The 22,267-nt window shown below is 38.8% G+C and overlaps 1 protein-coding gene across 7 annotated transcripts in view; it reads left to right on the top strand.

Annotated features, from left to right (window-relative positions):
- Window positions 1-18,039, top strand: part of CNOT4 (CCR4-NOT transcription complex subunit 4) — a 162,312-nt gene extending 144,273 nt beyond the window's left edge. For 4 of the 7 annotated variants that reach the window (XM_006756698.2, XM_015559418.1, XM_015559419.1 and 1 more), the window contains exons 11-12: window positions 15,759-15,971; window positions 16,662-18,039. In XM_006756698.2, coding sequence (XP_006756761.1) covers window positions 15,759-15,971; window positions 16,662-16,960 — 512 coding nt within the window. In that variant the 3' untranslated portion in view covers window positions 16,961-18,039. The remainder of the gene's footprint in view (window positions 1-15,758; window positions 15,972-16,661) is intronic. The other 3 variants (XM_006756699.2, XM_015559421.1, XM_015559420.1) reach the window with 1 other exon arrangement.
- Window positions 18,040-22,267: the final 4,228 nt, after the last annotated feature.

Genomic DNA, 22,267 nt, shown 5'->3' with positions numbered 1-22,267 from the left:
CCTGCTGTATTCTGATTAAATTATATGTTCCAGATAATGCTATATTTATATTCTGTCTTTCTCTAAGTAATTTTTGAAAGAAATAAAGACCCTATTTAAATGCAATAAGGTTATAATACTGGTGTCACCTTATCCCTGGTCATGTTTTTTCTGAACAAATATTTTCATAGCTTTTTCTCATCAAATTTCACTCTCACTACTAAGAATAGGCATGTCACACTCTTTGGGAAACCCAAAGGAAAGGTTAATAAGAAAAAAAGATTTGTGTTAGAATCATGAAATTTCATAGTATGCAACATAATTTTCAATAATCCTCCTTTGAAAGACCAAGTAATTATAATAAACAAGACTCCAGAAGGATTGTGACTTGCCCATAATCACATTATAATAACAATGTAAAGTTCTTTTAGCCTTAACCATCTGAATTTGCTTTCATATGTGTAAGTCAAGGAGAAAAAATAACTTCCAACAGAACATATCCTTTCTCTAAACTTTGTTGTGTCTTACAGTTGGATTATTATAGTAGTTCTTGCAGGTCAAGGGCTTTCAACTGTGAATATCAGTGCAAATAGTGAATTGTAGGCTTTCAAAGTGTCCCATCTGGTGGCAGCTATTATCACAGATCCTGTAAGTTGTCAAAACAGCCTTGTGTGAAATGAGGCCCAGTGATTTTGGAGTGACTTTAGTGGGTGGCAAATGTAAACTTGCAGTACTCTTAATGTAGACTTAAAATAATTAGCAATGTCAGAGCTAAAATAGAAAAATGGATGGAATTAAATTTACCCAGGATTTTTCAACAGTGCCAAAGAGTGTTTAAAGACTAAAATGCATGACCTAATAAAAAAGCTTATATTAATGGCACCAAGACGTACTGTACCCACACTAAAGGTGTGATCTCAGATTCATATTTGAAGAGCTTCTTTATGCTACACCATGTAAAATGATAGCATATCTGATGATTTTTTTTTAAATCAAGAAAGTAATTTTCAGCATAATGAAACAAAAGGAAAGCTCCACAAGGATTTTAATGATAATATCATCACCATGTCCAAGAAGAAATGCAAGAAAGCCGACTGCCATCAACTTGTATAGCCTAGTGCTGTTACCTAATATGGCGAGATCTTATCCCAAGGACCGGACTAGTATTTACGCTCTGCCAACAGTCTTGCATTGCATACTGAAGTCATGTGTCGACGAGCAGAACTTAGTGACCTGGAACATTGCTGGGATGTTTTTAAACATTGTCATTTTACATGTTGACATTTGCAAGAAGACTGACACCCTGAAGCTGTTTATTTTCTTTATTACATCTACAAATTGAGTATCCAGCTAAAGGTAAAGGAAGTCCTGGGTTATGACTTCAACTAAGTAGGAAAGTTTCTTATTGGCTTTAAGCTAAGTGTTGGTCTACATATTTTATTCCACTTACGTTTTTATTATATGATAATGGATTACTGTTATATGCCCTATCCCCTCACTCCCATTTAGGGTAAGATTTGGTACCAGTTATGTTTCTTTTTACTCCTAAATTGTTGACATTCACTATTGACTAATGGTAGTCTTCCCTAAACATACCTTGCTTGAATTTTAGTGTAGTTAACGTTGCTAGGTGTAAACTCCCAAGACCTCACCTGTATTTTAAATGGTGACTAGAATGAAGCCTGTTATCAAAATAAGCAAAGATCTTATACAATCTCTAAATAAATACACACAGCTATGCATCCTTTGTTTTATAACATGCTTTCAGGTTTTGATTCTTGACCATCCTGAGTCCATTCTGTGTGCTCACCTCTCTATCCAGTTATATTTTCCCCTTTGAACAAAGAAGAAATGGTTTCTTTCTCCATGTAACTTACCACAATTAGGAAGAGTGGTCTTGACTAGATCTTTTTCATAGATTTTTTTTAATCCTCACCCAAGGATATGTTTATTGAATTTTTAGAGAGAGAGGAAGGGAGAGAGAGAGAAACATTGATTAGTTGCCTCATGTATGCTCTCCACCCAGAGATCAAACCCCACAACTCTTTGTGCCCTGACTAGGAATCAGACCCACAACCCTTTTGGTGTATGGGCTATCATTCCAACTTAGCCACCCAGCCGGGCTCAACTAGACCTTAAGGTATACCACCTGTATGATTCCCTGACAGGCCCAAATTTCCCTTTTCAAAGGAGAAAACTCTGTCCCTATCAGGTGGCTTAGTCTCTATGATCAGTTATCTTCCCAGTAACCAGTCTCCTACCTTTTAACTATTTCCAGACTGGCTTTTATTTTATATGATCTTATTATTTTCTCTCCCTTTTTTAAAAAAAATCAAAACAACAACAGAAAGCATAGGCTGGGTTTTTGAGTAGATTGAGTAAGAACCATGTACTGTTAAATGTCAAATTGATAGATTTTTGATACTGTAAAACTATCATTTACTTTCCTCACCTAAGTTATTCCAGCTCTTTGAAAAATCACTTAATACTTCTAGCAATATGACTAAAATTCCATGTTTTACAAATATGTGTAATTTTTCTAATGTAATTTTTTTCCACAAAAATGTTAGTTCTAGTTCAGTACTAAGCTCTGGCATATAGTGCACTAAGAATTGTAGTTCCTAATTTTTAAAAAAAATATATTTTATTGATTTTTTACAGAGAGGAAGGGAGAGGGATAGAGAGTTAGAAACATCGATGAGAGAGAAGCATCGATCAGCTGCCTCCTGCACACCCCCTACTGGGGATGTGCCTGCAATCAAAGTACATGCCCTTGACCGGAATCGAGCCTGGGACCCTTCAGTCCGCAGGCCGATGCTCTCTCCAGTGAGCCAAACCGGCCAGGGCTGTAGTTCCTAATTTATATTTGAGAATGTATTCATCTGACCTTCCGTCTTTTCTTCCTGCACAGTAAGATTCAACACTGATAACTGATTCTGTTAAAAATCTTTTTCAAATTCAACTGTAATAAATCACAGCTAAGAATGAACACTTAAATAAATATAAATGATTTTTAAACTGAGGCTCCTGGTAGACTGGTGGTGAACATACAAGTCTTTGAGTTCATCAGAGTCTTGAAAGGACGAATTCTTATTAATACACATTCTTTTAAAATCAATACATCATTTGAAAATTGGAAGCAAAAAGTTTTTATTTTGCCTAGTATGTGAATAAATTGTAAGGAGGAGAAAAATAAAATAGTCTTTTAAAAAAAATTATACATAGATAAAATAATTAAATGTCAAATCATAAATGCTTGTTTTGAAAGTTAAATCTACACAAAACAGTCTCAAAACTAACAACTATCTCTTGGTTTGGGTAAATAGTACAGTGACAGAGAACTCTTAAAGATACATGGTTGGTCTGTTAAGTTGGAAATGTCCCTCACCATGACTATACCCATATCTGTTTCATTTGGTTTAGTATAAAATAATGAGGAAGTTACTTTATTTCCTGAAATAGTTTTTTTCTAAAATTAAGAAATAAAGCAAATTAATTGTTTTAATACCCAAAAGATACTTTATAAAAATGAAATTTATAGCTGGATTATGAAGAATTTGTCAATTAAAATCATGTTTTAGAGCATGGATAATTTTAGTTTTCTTTCAGGGGGATTTTGTGACTTTGATAGGAGCTATCTTTCAGAAAAAGATAAGACTGACTGATCTTCACTGTTGAAATAAAAGTGAGCTGTGTGGTCAAATGGAATAAAAAACTGGGTTTGGTGTTTCTAATAACTGAGAAAACTTGGGAAATTGTGAACATCAAAAATCTTGGGAATTTCACTAGACACATAACCACAGAGGATTTGCTGCATAGGAAGAAAAATTCTTTAGTCTGAATGCAAGCCTAAAGAGGAACTCACCCCCCAAAAAATATTTTATTGGCGCTAAATAATCAAAAGCTATCACTGACTTGTTCAAAACGGCCAACTTTCAGTGATCCACTAAAGAAATATGAAAACAAAGAACAGCATGATACTGCTGTATAATATGATGGCATCAGGCTCCAGAGAATATGATGGAGTAGACATTCAATAAATGTCCATGGAATGAACACTAATGGTTGAGAGAGTGATGTTAGTGTATGTTTGCTTCTGGAGGCCTGGATCTGCTTTGTGTTACATCTGGACTTTTGGAAACATAATCAGATTCATTTGGACATGAGTTATAACTTGTACTGTGGCATTCAGTGTGAGGATTCCCCTCACTACTCCATGATCATTTTATTCTGTTTTCATTAACTTTGAACTCTGGAAACTCTTGATCTTTCCTTATTTCCCCAAGACCAGCCCAACACTCGCCCTGCACAAACTTAAAAAAAAAATTTACCTACTAACAGTTTTCTTAACCTCAGTTTCTCATTTATGATATTCACAAACTCTCTATATGTGTGTGTGTATGTTTATATGGAAAAAGTAATACAAGAATAAACTCTTTCACATACAACTGCAAAACTACTTTTCCCATACCCCATGTGTCTATCTGTATACACATGTGTACAGATAGATAAATATATATACATCTTCCCCTTAGACATATACCCACAATTCAGAAAGTCTCTATAAAATACCTTTTCTTTCAGAACTCTTTATGGGTAGTAATGAGCTGTTTTGGAGCTTAATACTTTCCTAAGTAGGGCTAGTCTTTTTTTTTTTTCCCTTAATTACAATTTACATTCTATATTATTTTGTATCACTTTCAGGTGTATAGCATAATGATTAGATAATCATACATTACAAAGTATTTCTCCTGATATTCCAGTACCCATCTGGCACCATACAAAGTTATTACAATATTATTATTAATAATATATATGTTTATTGATTTCAGAGAGGAAGGGAGTGGGAGAGAGAAACATCAATGATGAGAGAGAATCATTGATCGGCTGCCTCCTGCACGCCCCCTACTGGGGATTGAGCCCACAGCCTGGGCATGCACCCTTGATCAGAATCGAACCTAGGCCCCTTCAGTCCGCAGACCAACCCTCTGTCCATTGAGCCAAACCGGCTAAGGCACAATATTATTGATTATATTCCCTATGTTGTACTATTTTTTAAGTACCCGGGACTATTTTTTAAGTACCAATCTATACTTCTTAATAACAGGAAGTTCTTTAGGGTAACTTGTAATTGTTAAATAATTTTTTTCTCTTGATTAAAACAATCTTTTTTTCCATTTATACTTCTGGTTAAATATGTGAAAGCAGTTCCAACTTGTAACTTCTAGATGTAGATGAAACATTCTTAATTCTTTCAACCATTAGACACTTAACATGTTTCTAGTTCTCTCTGAAATTCATTTCTCTACACACGTTTTCACTTGATAATTAATACTTTTCATAAAATATGAAGCTCACATTTCAGTAGTCCAAATGAGATCAGATAATAAGATCTACTTTATAAGTAAAATCATTATTACTAACTTATATATCCCTTTCAATTTACAGAGTTCTTCTATAAAAATATTTTGTGGGGTAGGTATTATCCCCATTTTGTAAGTAAGAAATGGAGGCCCCTGGTGTTTATCATTTGTGATTTGCCCAATGTCTAACAATTGCTAATTTAGACATTGTACATCTATTTATATGGTCTTAACATTACCTTTTTAAAAGTTCCATTACCCAGTTGTCGTATTAAATATTATAAACCTATTAAGGTCTTACAGGCTAGACCTTTTTTCATACACATGACTAGTTGGATTCTTCCATCCTGTGCTTTCCTAATGCATTTTTAAAAATCTGAATGTATATCTTAATTTTTATGTGTTTGGGTTTGGTGTAGTTAAGGGTGTATCCTGTTTGTATATCATCGTCTTACAAATTTGTCTTGTGAAAGAACGATGTGATTATAAATGATACTAATGATAATTAAAAGCATGGAGTCAAAAGATATGCCAAGCAGTAGTTCAGAAACTTTTAGGCTGATACTGTGTGTGCAAATCCATTTAAACACTGTTATCCATGCTATACTTTACCATCTTATCCCAAAGGTTACCATCACAAAACTTACCAAAAACTGTTGAATTCAAGATATATTTGTGACATCCTAGGAAATCTACCCAAAGAATAAATTACTTTGATAAGATTGGTTCTTCATGGAATTGCATTTTGGCTCTCATTGATCACTCTGTTCTTTGCTTTATGGAATTTACGTGTCAGTGGGATGGGAATGGAGCTTGCTGCAAAGCCTTTGGGTTTGGGCATGCAACAGAAGAGGAGAGGAAATGGACCCTGGGATATAGAAGGAGGACATTTCCAGTGGGAAACTATTGTCAATAGAACCTGTCTCCGTGACTACTTATTCCACTTCAAAATTGAAGTTTAACTTCCTGTGTATTTCCGTTAGAAGGGAACCGAGGTTCTAGCCAGAATGTTACATATTTCCCATGGAAAATACCTCCAAATACAAGCCATAGAGCAATGCTTGCTTAAACCTATTATTTCATTATTAATTTCTAAAGAAATCATCCAGCTCCTAATCTGCTTCAGAATTCCCCAAGAACTAATTACAAGCATACAGCTTCTGGAGGCTGCCATTCCCTCCTTTTCTGGCACTTCTCAACAATGGTTTTGTGGTCACATCTGAGGATTAATTAATACCTTGGGGTAGAATTCACTTTGCACCTAGAGTGTTTAAACTCATTTCAGTTGAGGTGTTTTTTTTTAGTATTTTGCATCTCTACTGACAGTTCTCTTCTGTACATTGCTTAATCAGTCCTTTCTGGTTTGAGGGTTGTGTGCTCTTTTATAAAGAAGATGGAGGGAAGCAAAATGAAGATGGAACCAAATAGCTGGGTCTTCTCTCGGGGCTTAACATTGTGATATCAGGCTGAGTGTCGACTTTCTCTAATTTTCTGCTACTCAAATTTAGCTTTTTCTTGCCTTCAGCATTTTCCACAAGCTTCAGTCATTATGGATTCTGATTTTAATCCTCAAGGATTATGATACTCTTATACAGGTAGGTTATATACCTCCATCCATCTTTTCTAAGTTTTTCAAATCTAATCCCATGAGATTCTCCCTGTTCAAAAACTGCTTGCTTTATGTTTCTCCCCAGCTAGTTTTCTTTACTAGAATTAATTATTGCATAGTCAGACTGTCATATTTTAGCACTTTCTGTGCTCTGAAGCACTGCTCTCTACAACCGTGGGACCACCCTGGCCTATTTCTTTCTTTTCTTTTCTTTTTTTTTTTTTCTTTTTTACCATTTTTGGAAAGCTGTTGTCTAAAAAAAAACAAAACTAGAAGCAAATGTTTAGGGCTATTTATTTAGGAAACATAAATACCTCTTTAGGTTCTGCTCAGGAACTGTTCACTATATACAAAGAGAATTAAACCAAGGCTCCTTTCCTGGAGGAGCTCACAGTCTAGCCGAAAAAACTATGTTGCCCTGGCTGGGTGACTCGGTTAGTTGGAGCATTGTCCCATGCACCAAAAGGTTGTGGTTTCGATCCCGGTCCGTGCACTTTGGGAAGCAACCGAGTGATGTTTCTTTCTCCCTCCTCCCTCCCCCCAACCCCCTGCCCCTCTTCCCTAACTTGTTAACAGGTGATTGCAATTCACTGTGGCAATTTCAAAAGTAGCCATCCAAGAACTCAAGTCTAGTTATTCAGTCTTTGCTTCTGTAAATCCTAAAATTATCTCATATACTTTTAGGGCTTCTGTTTACATTAGGCAACCAGTTCTTCATTGGTCACAAGCCCAGAATAAAAGTTTCCCTCCTTGTTTTCACTTTGGGAAAATGAGGTGATTAGGAAGTTAATTTTACCAGGTTTATTTTATTCTAGCACATTTAGATCTCAGAGATGTTGGGTGGTTGGCACCCTTTGTGTGTCTGCAGTTTTGTAATTTGATTTGGTGAAATCATGTCCTGGTGACCTGTGTTTCCGCTCCTGGACAGTGAGCTCCCGGTCATCCTGGTGTGCTCACCAGGCTGTGCTCATAGGCAGTGCTCAGTTTTGTGCTCACTCAAATGCGCTCCATGCTTCCACCTTCAGATTGTATACGTTCCCATCCTTGAGCTCTGTTGCTTGTATATTCTGTCTGGTTCAGGTTCCATCTTATCCACATTATAATGCTTCTAAGAAGGTATTTATCTTTTCATTAAATTTTAAGTTTACTCCCGGCCAGCGTGGTTCAGTGGTTGAGTGTCGACCTATGAACCAGGAGATGGTGGTTCAATTCCCAGTTGGGGCACATGCCCGGTTTGCGGGCTTGATCCCCAGTGTGGGGCATGCAGGAGGCAGCCCATCGATGATTCCCTCTCATCATTGATATTTCTATCTCTCTGAAATCAATCAAAAATATTCTTTAAAATTTTCCTTTTCCTCATTCTTTATATAGCTTTTTATAGGGACATTTTTCATAAGTCTCCCCTCTCCCTTTTTTTTTAAAAGAAGATTCTGCTTTCTTAGATCCTTCATAAACAAACATCTAGATGTTTTCTTGGTTCCTGGTAGTTGATCTGATTCTCCCCCCCAAACAGAACTCTGGATCCCTGTAGGAACATTCTAGAAAAGTACACAATGTCCAAAACACATCTACTTATATTTTGAAATGTTCCTATTATATTTTGTGATTAGCATCTTCTGCTGCCCTCTCTTCTGTGTGGAATCACCTTTCCCTCATCCATTTCAGCTTCCCGTCCTCTGAGCTTCTGCACTCACCATTTATCCTGCATGTAAGGTGGCAGAATTGTTCACCTTTTCTTTATGCCCCTTCATACCGGAATAGCATTTATCATCACGTAGTGTAGTTAGTTAAACGTATCTGTCCTCCCCTCCTCTGGGAGTCCTGCCAGCACAAGGACTGGTTGGTAATGTGCTTGGTGGTGAGAAGAAAAGCTTTGGAGTCAGACTGGGTTTAGTTACTGACTTTGACACTTTTAAACTGTATAACTTAGGGCAAAGTCTTTAAACTACCAGAGCCACTTGGTCTCCTCATTTGTAAAATGAAGCTGATACTTGGCTTATGGGATTGTGGGTACTAAAGTAATCCAGTTCATTAAGTGCATGGTGAGTCAATGAACAGTGTCTAGAGTAGGAAAATGATAGAATGTAGTTTGTAGGTTTACTTACTATCCTGTATACATAATATTAGAATATATTTTTTAGCCCAGCTGGTGTGGCTCAGTGGTTGAGCATCGACCTATGACCCAGGAGGTCACGATTTGATTCCTGGTCAGGGCACACGCCCGATTGCAGGCTCGATCCCCAGTGTGGGGCGGGCTAGAGGCAGCTGATAAATGATACTGTCATTATTGATGTTTCTGTGTCTCATTCCCTCTCCCTTCCTGTCTGAAATCAAAAGGGTACCTTTTTAAAAAAAACATTTAAATAATCTTGGTGTGTTAGATTTTTAATTGTATTGCTTGTGTTTTGACATCTCAAGCATATTGGAAAACATACTTATTAGTTATTTTCCTTCGGTTTACATGCAGAGAAGCTTTTTGGTTCCTAAAATGTAACTGATTGCTGCTTTCAAAAAGATTTGCATCTCTTTGGAGACACCCCCATTTGATTCGCGGCATTATAGAGATGTGAGCTAAACAGGCTTTTTGGGCAAAGTGATTTTTCAGCTCCTCAAGTTGGACCTTTGCTTCAGCAGATTTAGCAGATGTCTTGAAGCATGTCAATTTCTGAGATGCTGAGTGACATGCTGAAGAATGTACAGAATGTCTCCTCACAGAGCTTTCAGTTGCGAGGGAGAAGAGATGAGTTCCAAGTCCGTGTAAACCATACTATAGCTGTCACAGCACAGTTAGCAGCCAAATGAGTGTGGTTCAGGATCTGAGTGGAAGAGAAAAGACTTAGACTTTTGGAAGATTGAGTAAAAATTCGTTGAAGAGATTGGGAAAGCATTTTAGACAAGGAAAAGGGCAGAAAGTAGAGACAGTCTAGAAAGTACAGATCATATGTAGCTGATCCGTACAGTCTCTTTTCTTGTTTATATCTTTTCTGCTTCCTTCTAGTGAGAATAAATTTTACTGTTCTTTTTATTACTTTGTTCAGTTCTTCTGTTCTCAGAACTTTCTTTTATTTGAGTTCTAAGAATTTTTCACTTAGTATAATAATCACTATTTTCAGATCTGTTAAACTCTTAAGCAAATTTGCTCTGCACTAGTAGTCTACTTGCTGTATAATCCTAGATGATATGCACTTGCAACATAATCCTAGAAATTTGAGTGGAGAAATGTTAAGTAGAATAACATTTTTTTCATAATCTGATTTTATAAGCCTGTTTTAAAGAATTCATTCACATAGTATTCACTTCCCCTGCAAATTTTAGTTAAATTGAACTAATTTTTTGTGTACAACATATCTGTGTCATAAAAACTTTTAAGTTCTCCAATAGAGGGTTTGTGTGCTCTATAAAGTTTAGTTTGACATATAGGACAAGCGTAGTTTGTTTATATTTGAGTTGCTAGAGATATGTTGTTGACTTTTGAGAAGGTAGCTTATGCTTTCTTAAAATCATTTACTGGTGAAGATGTCTCTAACCCAAAATTGATAGGAAATAGTATATAGCAGGAAGAGGTGAGGGGGTGTGTTAGAGAAGGGCACAGTGTCTGACACAGGCTGTGTCCTGGATCCTTCTGAAAATGCAACCACTATGCCTCCTAGTAAGTAGTTGAACTAGTCTAGTGTTGAATAAAAATACCAAAGGTAGTTTCAACTTACGGGTTTTTCAGGCGTAGGGGTATATGTAGTAACTAAACAACTCCATGAATGAATGATGGCTACTGTTCTTCACCCACCAGCACATTCTCATGCGAGTGCCTAAGTGGCGTCTCTTTTTACTAAAGTTTTAATAGTATTCATTAAAAATGTACAGCCCTAGACATTTTCTCGGATGGTTTTTCAGATTGTAATTGTTGAACTTTTCTGGTATTTGCATTGTCTCACTGTCAAGATGTTAAGCTCCGTGAGAAAAGGATTCATGATTTAAGTGCTTTGTCCTTGCGCACTTTTAGAAAATAGTTGCTTTATCTTGGCAGTCTTAACTTATTCATGTTATAATAAGTTTTGTTGTTGCTAAAAACTAGATTTGTCATCTTGGTGTGTGACAATCAATTTGTTGAAGACTTACCATAGTTTTTTCTTTAATAAAAGGTGTGCTAAGCCAAGTAAACTGAAAGTACACTGACACTTCTTACATACTTATATGTGAGAGAGTGGTATGTAGCATCTTGAAAGTACTTTAAGCTCTATGCAGAAAAATAAAACTACAAACAACTGGACCCGCTCTCGTGCCCTCACATGATTTAGAACCAAAACCAGTGTGTTGCTGTACATATTTGAAAATGATAAATTAAAATTAGTTTTTGACATCACAAAACATTTAAACATATTAGCAGTCCTTTTAAAATATGCAATCCTTCCCTAATGAATTATACTACTACTAATTACTTTAAAAATGAAATCACTCATTTTAATATAAAGTATGCTTAGTAACTTGATTTTCATCAAGTTGCTTGGTCTTGTCTAGCCTTTCTTGTGGAAAGTTTCAAGTGCTTTCTCATATCTTACTTGTCTTTGCAATACTCTGGTGACGAGAAGCCTTATTACATAGACTGACTACACAGGACTTCCGTGGCGTGCTGGGTGTCATCCCTTTCAGGGAGCAGACTCTTGTGCCTTGGCTTTTTGGAAAATTTACTGTCTGTTCAGTATTGAGCACTAGAGAAAGAATTGTTAGAGATTGATCAGATAATAAATGGGCTTCACATTTCTTTCCCTTCTCTTTATCTTTCTGAGAGAGTAAGGCAGGTGTTATTTCTGCTTATGCAGTAGGGTCCTCAGACATTAACAGAATGACTTTCATGCCCAAAGTGATATTAATAATTCGTGTGGAACGGCCTTCTAAAATACCTCTGCAGTTTTCAGCCCAGAGTCTCTCCATTAGACCCACTGACTTGTACATACTGAATTGTACCTCAGTGTGAAGTCCTAAACAAATAATGGGAAATGAAGTTGCATCAAGTTGAGTCTAGTGGTCAAAGTCCTGGTGCTGTTTGAAAGAGAAATTGTATTCGAGTGGGATCACTTAGAGCCCCAGAAACAAAGGAATCTTTCTTTGTGTCAGCAGTTCTCAGCCAGTAACGATTTTGTCCCCCAGGAGTCATTGGCAGTCTGTGGAGACATTTGGTGTTGTCAAAGCCCGGGTGTGGATGTGGGGGTGTGTGCGTGTGCCTGTGTGCTACTGGCATCTAGTGGGTAGAGACACCAGGAATGCTGCTAAACATCCTACAATGCCTGGAACAGCCCCTACAACAAAGAGTTAATTATATAGTCCAAAATGTCAGTGGTGCCATGGTTGATAAATCCTGATTTTTGTGTTTTAAGGAATGGAATTAACTGAAGTCCTAGAAGCTAAAATGAACTTGGGTCAGATGCAGGGAGCAGGTAAAGGAGGTGATTTCAAGCGCACTGGACCGAGAGGAGCTATTTTGATGGTGTTAAGAGTTGGTTGATTTCCTTTCTCTCGCCCTTTCTTTGTGCCAAGACTTGGCACAAAGTGGAGAAAACAGTGAGGAAACTTCTTTTTCTTCTTCTAAAGCACTTGGGACAGCGGTCCTATTCCAAGAGCTGAACATGAGTCACTTTCCCGTGACACTTGCAGCTTCTCTATAAACCACGCACCCATGCTGTAGGCTCCCAAGCAGTTTAGGGCACGTGCCTGTCATTTTTTGGCAAGATTGTACAAGTGATAGACTAGCTAATTTATTTTCCAAAGTCTTATAATCATAGTTCACCTGAGAGGATCTAAGTTTCTCACTGTTCCTATATCATGGGCCATATGTGAATTTTTTTGACTGACATACACCTGCTTGATTTTATTAACAGCAGAGAAACAATGATCTTTTTTAAAAATAGACTTGAAATTTTAGAGCAGTTTTAAGTTCACAATAAAATTTAGGGGAAATTTACAGTTCCCAAATATCCCCTAACAAATGCCTTTTGACTTCATTGTAATACTAATTTTCAAATAAAGTTTATATAAATGTAGTGTTATTCTGTTGATGCAAAATGAAAGGTTTCTTATCCTTGGTTCCAGTTCTCACTAAATGTAAAGCAAAAGTAAGGAGAAAATACGTCTTGGGGCGTTATGGGTATTTACTTTCTTCCCTACTTAGTGGAAGAGAAAGGCTCAAATCATCTTGCGTAGCTTCTTATTGACTCTGCCTACCTAGTCAAGGCCATTCATCTTCTTCAAAAATTTCCCACAGAGTTATACATCATCTTTCTTTACCAGGGGGATTTATTTCCCTCCTAGGAGGTTTTCCTAGTTTTCTCAAGTTCAGTTTCTGGATCATTGAAACTCTTAACTTATTCAGTGTGATGATATGACTGCTTTAGAGGTTGAATGTACCATAGCCACCAAGCCTTCCTGTAATTGAGGGCATTCTAGGACCTTATCAGTGTGATCGTGTTAGTGTCTCATGCAGTGAGAGCTTAGAGCATATTGATGACTGTGTTGTTGAGTAGAATTTCCCCCAACCTCCTGCGAAGTCCAGTTGGTTCTTTCAGCCAAAATATTGCTGTATCCTATTTATCATGGCTAACGGACATATTATAACGCTGCTGTGTTTCTTTTTGCTTCCTTTAAATCATGGGTTTCATAGGCCCCTGGGTTTTACCCTTAAATAGTTGACCCATTAAAAAGTCAATTAATGGTCTATACAAGAGAGTTGGTGTTATTTAAAACACAACTCAGGTACAGTCTGAGGCCTCTTGTGACCTTGGGCAAATTACTCTGAAGTCTATTCCTTTACCCATTAAGTGAAAAGTATTCCTCCTGCTCTGCCTACTTCACAACAAGAGGACCAAATGAAATGGCTGACTATGAGAGTGCCTTATAAGTTATAAAACACAATGAAAATGTGTAGTAGGATGTAAATAGAAGGGTGAGCTTTAGGAAATTGCATTGATTGTGAAATGGCTGTAGGTTGAAAGAATTTATTTTCCCTTCTATTGACATGTCTACATGGTGTAGATTGCCTTTTCTTCACCTTAGTAAATTCAGAGATGACTTTTATTGGGTTTGGTTATAGGTTTTTGTCTTTTTAAAATAAGATTAAATTATTCACTTGCTGAAACATGAATTTGGCATAGATCAGTGATTGGTGCAAAACAAAATTCTGAATTCACCAAATAGCATAGACTGAGCCTGTTACATCATCATCATCATCATCATCATCATCATCATCATCATTCATGGGAGTTGCTAATCAATTCTATAGGACCAAAAATAATTCTCTAGGCTCTTTTCAAAACCCGCAGATGGTAGTTTGACCTACACTCCTATTTTCAAACAATTATTCTAAGCAATAGTTTACCCTTTCCCCCCAACCAGTTAGTTATACTGTGTGGATTCTGGATGGTGGTAGATCGTTGGTTACAATTTATAAAAAGCCTTTTACATTGACAGTGTCTTAACATACTTGATTCTGTGAGAATTATAGGACTCCAGGACTGGTGTTTTAAATGATTGGTAGAACTCTTGGAGCGGGGTAGGCAGACTGTGCTGAAAATTACTCCATCGGAAAGGTAGCTTAGCCCCTGCCTCTTTGGTCTTTGTGACTAATGGAAAAACACTCTCAAATTTAAAAGCCTAATTATTACTGCCTTTCTCCTCTGAGACGCATTACCAGTTTTATAATCAGGAAGAACTTAATTACTTTTTCTTTTTCTATTGCCTTATGATTATTCGTCATAGAATTATTTTTATTCCTTTTAACGGGCTCAGAAATAAGCTCATAGATTGAACTTTGCAGGCTTCCTTTTTTTAATAGAATAGATCAGCTCAGCTGGCTAAATGCCTCGCTAACAAACTTCAGAGCATAGCTGGAACTAAATTGTGCTCTGGCGCATAAAGACTTTAAACTGGATTATTGATTTACAAGCGCAGAATGGGGACGCGGCTGTAAGGACAGGAAGCTCCCTCTCCTGATCCTTGGGCAAGTTTTTCCTAACGTGTTTTAGGGGCTGTGAGCTCACGAGCAAAATCCTAACCAAGTTTATCTTGCTAGGACAACCTATTTTGTTATATTTTATTTTATATTAAATTTATTTGGGTGGCATTGGTCAACATGATCATATAGGTTTCAGGCATGGGTTTCTGTGTTGCAAGATCTATATATTGCACAGTGTGCCCACTACCCAAGTCAAATCTTCTCCTGCCACCATATATTAAGGACCCCCTTCTCATTCCACCCCCTTTCCTCTAGCAACCACCACGCTGCTGTTTGTGCTCATGAGTTTCAGTTTTATATCCCACATATGAGTGAAATCATACGGTTCTTAGCTTTTTCTCACAGACATTTCTTTTAGAATAATATTCTCAAAGTCCGTCCATGTTGTTGCAAATGGCAGTATTACATCCTTTCTTATGGCTGAGTAGTATTCCGTTGCGCATATGTACCACATCTTCTTTATCCAGTCCCATATTGCAGGGCACTTTGGTTATTTCTATGTCTTGGTCACGATGAATGATGCTGCCATGAACATAGGGGTGCATATATCTTTGTGAATACATGTTTTCGAGTTTTTCGGGTATATGCCCAAGAGAGGGGTTACTGGGTCATATTGAAACTCTATTCTTAATTTTTTGAGGAATCACCAGACTGCTTTCTATAGTGGTTAGGTCAACCCATTTTATATGCTCCATAGAGAAAGAATAATTCTTCTCCCGCTTAACCACTAAAGAACCACATCTGTTTCTAACGTCAGCTTTTTATTTTTTTTTTATCTTTCATTTTTTGTTGGTAAATCTCCCAGAAAACAGCAGTTCTGTAGAGAGTTTAAATATGAAGGAATGGCAGGACGGGCTCAGGGCACTTCTACCCAACATTAACATCAACTTTGGTGGACTGCCCAATTCCTCCTCCCCCTCCAGCGCCAACCACAGTGCACCACCGTCCACCACTGCCACCACCGACAGCCTGAGTTGGGACAGCCCTGGCAGCTGGACAGACCCAGCCATCATCACAGGTAACTTTCTCGCTCCTTCAGCTCCACTGACTGCCATCGGTTTGGTTTTTCGCACAGACTAAACTAAAACAAGTCCCTTCACCAGAAGCTGCTTTCCACAAAGCCACACGCGCGGTGGCTTGTTTGGTTCTCAGGGGCGCAGTCTCGCTAACTCCGCTGGCCTAGCTGTGTAACAAGGCGCTTGGTGCCTAGGTGGCTTCTTTTGGTGTAAGTAGGTGCTAACGTCTGCAGCATGTGTGTATGTTTTAGGCCTCCGAGTACAATAAGGATCTGACTTGCCCTCTTAAAGGAACATACTCCACTTTTTAAAAATAAAGCTCTTTATTATAAGGCTATCTTCTTTACGGATTCCGAATAGAGGAGAAGCACAATTGGGAAATAACGTCATGCAATTTGGGGGACTCGTTTCTGCAGCTCTGCCTCTAACAGTGCGGGACAGTGTGTAGTGGAAGAGGAGGCACGGGTTTCCCTGACAATAAATCATGGTCGTTGTGGGTGGAGGATAAAAGGAATGTACGCTTTAAAAGATTTACTTGGCAGGAGTTAAAAATTGTAATTTTCTCCTTTTTGGGGGGCGCGGGTAGGAATGGAACTAATCACCTTAAACGTTTTTTGTTGTTGTTTGACGAATTTCCTATTCTTTGTGCACAGACTCACCATTTTCCCTCTTGTTTTCTTTTCTCTCCTTAGGTATTCCAGCCTCTTCAGGAAACAGTTTAGACTCTCTTCAAGACGACAATCCTCCACACTGGCTAAAATCCCTTCAGGCCCTCACAGAGATGGACGGCCCCAGCGCCGCTCCGTCACAAGCCCACCACAGCGCCCCCTTCAGCACACAGATCCCCCTGCACAGAGCCAGTTGGAACCCCTACCCTCCTTCAAATCCTTCCAGCTTCCACTCCCCACCCCCAGGCTTTCAGACAGCCTTCAGACCCCCTAGCAAAACCCCCACAGATTTACTACAGAGTTCGACACTGGACCGCCACTAGGGAACGAGGAGACACCATTAGAAAATGCAGGATTTGTCCCACCCTGTTTTCTCCCTCGGCTCACCCACAGCTCCCTTCTCATCTCTTAAGTTCTGAAGAATCCAGTTCCCGATCAATTTTTTTTCTCCCTATCCCCAGATGCAATGCGATCACAGGGTCATGACCATCTTTTGTTTTAATTGTAAAAGTTTCTGTTGATCCAGCATTTGAATGACACTGTTGAATGTTTCCTAAAAATGCCTTTCTACGGAAGAAAAAAAAAATCAAAGGGCAGTCTCGATACTTAGAAAATTACTGTTTGTCTGTTTCGCATAATAATGACATAATCTGCTTAGCAGAAAATGACGATTAATCTATAGAAAAGGTCAAGTAAATGCACTGTCAACCGCAGAAGTTTGAAAACCGGGTTAATAGAAATGAGATTGCTAAACGCATGATGGAAAGCGTGGTCCTGGCAGCCATCTTGTATTCAGCTTATCACTATTGCAGGGAAATGCTTTTTAAACTTTTATTTTATTTTGAATTCTTTTGGCAAATTGATGGAATGGACTTGATTGTGTTGTTAAGCAAAAGAATTTATTGGAAGTTGATGGAAAGACAAATTGATCTGTAGTAGTAACTGGACAGTTGCTAAGAGTTTATAAGGAGGGGAGAAATGATTTTTTTTAAGGAGAAAAAAATTTGGGGCTTTATATTTAAATTCAAATGTTTTAAAGAAAAAGAGTATTCACAGATTTAATACCTATGTATAACGTAAGAGCTGAAATATAAGTGATTTCTTCAGTCTTTCTCATCTGTCGGAATCTTTTTTTCTTTGACCTTGAATTCACCTGACTAGGGCACTGAGATAGCACTGCTCTGGGGCCATCTGATCACCACAGGAGCAAATCTCCAACCTCCCTGCCTGCAGCTTTTACTTAACCCTGTAGTTTTGGACATGTGTGCAGTATTGAAAAGACAGGAGAAAAGAAAACAGAAACCTGGTTATAACCTGACGCTAAAACTAAAACCAAGAAAATGTACCTCTTTCTTCAGAATTAAAACTAAAATCTTAAATAAAACAGAAAACTTGATGATGACCCTTGGGCTGTTCTTGTTTTTTTGTTTTGTTTTTCCATTTTATTGCATGTGAGTTTCAAACATTTTATAATAACACTCACCAGATTGTTTCCATTGGTTGCACATCTTCAACAATAGAGAGGATGGTATAGCAGAAGAAATTAGGGGGGGGAAATCGTTTTATTGTCAGTCTCTGCCATTTTTGAAGTTCAGCTCGCCTTACACTCCAGAAGTCCTTTTCCAGGGGCTTCCTGTAGACGAAACCTCCCTTTGCTATTGTATTATGCAGACCAACCATCCCTCACGTTCCAGGAAGGAGCAGGTGGGCTGTTGATGTGCAGAGAGGTTGGCTGTCTCGGGGAGACCTGGCAGGAGCCAGGGTGCCAGACAAGTAGCAGCAGCTACGTGAGTGCCGTGATGGCAGAGAGATCAGAAAACACTGATGCAGCGATCCACTGCTAAATCTATGACCAGCCTTGCTGGGGAACACCTAACGCCGACGGAGAGACGGTCACACCACTGACCGAAACAGGGTAGAGAACAGAAATGGAATGTTCCCTACCAGGTTCCTAGGATTTTGTATGGCTTGTATGTTCTGACTTGGATTCCGTTCAGAAGTCCAAAGCTGGCATTCCATATTTTCAGCCACATCCATTAAGGTTATCTTTGTAGGTTGAATTAAGTAGATCTTCTCAATCTTGCATTCTTTATTTCTGGGTTGATTTTCTCCTTCTTACCTTTACTTTGTATTTCGATTTGCTACCAGCCCCCATACTCTCCCCACCCAAAATAAGCAGTTTCAACACTGTTTTGGAAAAATGTAAACAGGATAGTCTCAAATGTCACCACAAATAGATATTGGCTGGGTAAATAGTGAATTGTTTTTTTCTTTTCTAATTTACCAAAATGTTACTGTGATACACAGAAGAGGACTAAAAACTTCAGAGTCTCTTGTCCTATGAACTTTGCCTTGGTCTCCTGAATATTCACATTGCACTAATGTGAATGGGTCAACACATCCTATATAATAAAAGCCTAATATGCTAAGTGTCCGACTGTTCATTCAACCATCCGACCAGTCTCTATGACATGCACTGACCACCAGAGGGCAGACACTCCGGTAGGTTAGCTTGCTGCTGGTTTCCAGCAGATTGGGACTGGGCTAGATGGGTGGACACATCCTGGAACCCTGCAGTCCCTCCCCGGCTGGCCAACTCCCTTGGTCCCTCCCTGGCCCCAATCATGCACTGGTGGGCCCCCTCCCCCCAGCCTGACCCACGCCCTCTTGTAATCCAGAACCCCTTAGGGGATGTCAGAGAGCTGGTTTCAGCCCGATCCCCACAGGCCAGGCCGAGGGACCCCACCAGTGCACGAATCTGTACACCAGGCCTCTAGTATATAATAATCAGGTAGCAGTGAGTTGTAATCAAGGCTTTGGGGGGTGGCGGTTGGATATTCTTTAGATACAGATATATCAATAAAGAAACGTTGCTTTGTCTGAAAAGGAAGGAAGTTCTTGCAAGGCTATGCTGTGAATGTATGTTTAATAAATCATAAGACTTTATAAAATGTATAAACATCATTTAAATAATAATAAAACAATACAAGTCTGTGTGCTTAGCACCCAAGTTGAAAATAGGAACTGCCAGCTCTAGCTGGTTTGGCTCAGTGGATAGTTGGGTTCGATTCCGGTCAAGGGCACATACTTCAGTTGCAGGCTCCATTCCCAGCCCCGGTCGGGGCATGTGTAGGAGGCAACCAATCGATGTCTCTCTCACATGGATGTTTTTTTCTCTCTCTGTCTCTCCCCCTCCACTCTCCCTAAAAATCAATGGAAAAATTTCCTCAGGTGAGGGTTAACAACAAAACACCAAAAAAAAAAAAAAAAAGGAACCTGCCATATCTAGAAAAGCCCCTATCTGCTCTTCTCCAATGTACTTTCTTTTCTTTCCTCATCATCGACAAATAACCATTGTCTTGGTTTCTATGTTAATCCTTCTTTTTCTTCCCTCCTCCCCCTTAATCTGTCTTTTCTTTAGTTTTACCATATATCTCTCTGAATAAAACATTGTTTAGTTTTAGAAAGGTGAGTAGTAAACCGAAGCCTCACTGTGTAAGAAAAGGGCCTCGTCACATCTAGATCAAGGCTTTCAGAAGATAAACAGTCTCCTGGTCATAGTTTGGTTTTAGCTTCTCGGATAATTTATAGAAGGCAGTTTGGGGGGAGTGACTCCTGGAAAACGGTCTAGCACAGTTGGGACATCTGACAGGGCACCTGATGTCTGCCAGAGAGAGGGTCTGTGTTCGGTGTGTAAGCTCACGGTGGCTTCCCTCCAGGTCTCTGGAATAGATCACAGCACAGCTCGTGGGAGTGGGCTGGTTTAAAATAAGTGTGAGCTGATCAGTTCACCAGGGCATGGAGAGGAGAACAGATATACCAGGTGTACCGGTTAGTAATGTGAATTTTTTTCAAATAATGGAGTTACACATATGTTGATATATATGCGATTTGATATGTATGCTATTTTGTTGTATTGACAACAAGCTTCAAAACTTCATGTCAAATTTGCTGAAGGTGTTAACATCATAGATATTTTTACACTTAAAAATGTTGAGCCCTGGCTGGTTTGGTGCAGTGGATAGAGCATCAGCCTGCGGACCAAAGGGTCCCAGGTTCGATTCCAGTCAAGGGCGCATGCAAAGGTTGTGGGCTCGACGCCCAGTAGGGGCATGCAGGAGGCAGCCATCAGTGATTCTCTCTCACCAGTGATGTTTCTATCTCTCCCTTCCTCTCTGAAATCAATAAAAATATATTTTTTAAAAATGTTGAATTTCGTGCCAAAAAAAGCATTTGTGGGAAGTTATAATTCATTACTTTATTTTGAAAAAACAACTCGCAGAAAGATTAAACGTTGCTCATCAAATAATTTCTGATTGTTTAACAAGCAATGGGAAAGATGTTAAAGGAAGGAAAATGGGTGCCACATCAACTGAACGAAAGAAAATGAAAAACCAAAAAGTCATCAGTAAAATGATGCTTCAACGGCACAAAAGAAAGTCTTTTGCATCTAATTGTAACTAGCGATGAAAGTGGATTTATTTTGAGAATCCTAAATGCACAAAATCATGGGTTGATCCAGGTCAACCATCAATATCGACTGCAAGGCCAAATCGCTTCGGAAAGAAGACAATGCTCTGCGTTTGGTGGATCAGGAAGGTGTGGTGTATTATGAGCTTCTAAAACCAGGTGAAACCGTTAATACTGATCGCTACCCACAACAAATACAGTGGGGCCTTGACTTACGAGTGTCTCGACTAACGAGTTATTTGAGATACCAGCTGTCTCTCGGCCAATTTTTTGCATTGAGTAATTTGAGTTAACGAGCTCCTTAACGAGCTCGATCTCGGATGAATTAAACTTGTAAGTCAAGGCCCCACTGTAATCCATTTGAAAGATGCTTTGATCGTGAAACTACTAGAATGTGCCAGAAGACACGGCAAAGTAGTTTTGCTTCATGATGACGCACCATCACACACTTCAAAACCAGTTAAAGACACGTTAAAAGATCTTGCCTGGGAAGTATTAACCCACCCGCCATATTCACCAGACCTCGCTCCTTCAGATTACCACCTGTTCCGATCGGTGGCACACGCACTTTCTGAGCAGCACTTCAAAACATACGAAGAATTGGAAAATTGGGTCTCTGAATGGTTTGCATCAAAACAAGAAAAGTTCTATTGGGACAGTAGCCACAAATTACCTGAAAGATGGGGAAATGTGTAGCTAGCGATGGACATTACTTTGAATAAAGCACTTTTGATGTTTCTCTTGAAATTATTGTGTTTTCTTTGATTACAAAATCCGCCATTATGAACCAGTACACCTGGTACTTCACTAGGTTTAGTCAGATGGGATAAGTGCAGAAAAGACCCTGGGCTGAGGCAGTCTGTTGATGTAATTGCAGTGAGACTTGGCACTGAGAGGCCTCTATGTCTGCCTCCTGGGTCACAATGCTCACAGCTGACATTCCTAGTATTTCTTTTACCGCTCTCCTTTCTTGCGTCTTTTCTCCCTATATTCCTATAAGTCTATTTTTTAAAAATATGTTTTTATTGAATTTAGAGAGAGAGGAAAGGAGAGGGATAGAGAGAGAGAAACATCAATTGGCTCCCTTCTGCACCCCCCCATACTGGGGAAGAAGCCCACAACCCGGGCATGTGCCCTGACTGGGAATCCAACCAGTGACC

Source organism: Myotis davidii, unplaced genomic scaffold, assembly GCF_000327345.1.
Source record: "Myotis davidii unplaced genomic scaffold, ASM32734v1 scaffold214, whole genome shotgun sequence".
NCBI classification, from domain to species: Eukaryota; Metazoa; Chordata; class Mammalia; order Chiroptera; family Vespertilionidae; genus Myotis; species Myotis davidii.
The sequence above is the reverse complement of the archived record's forward strand: the minus strand, read 5'-3'. Positions and strand labels throughout refer to the sequence as shown.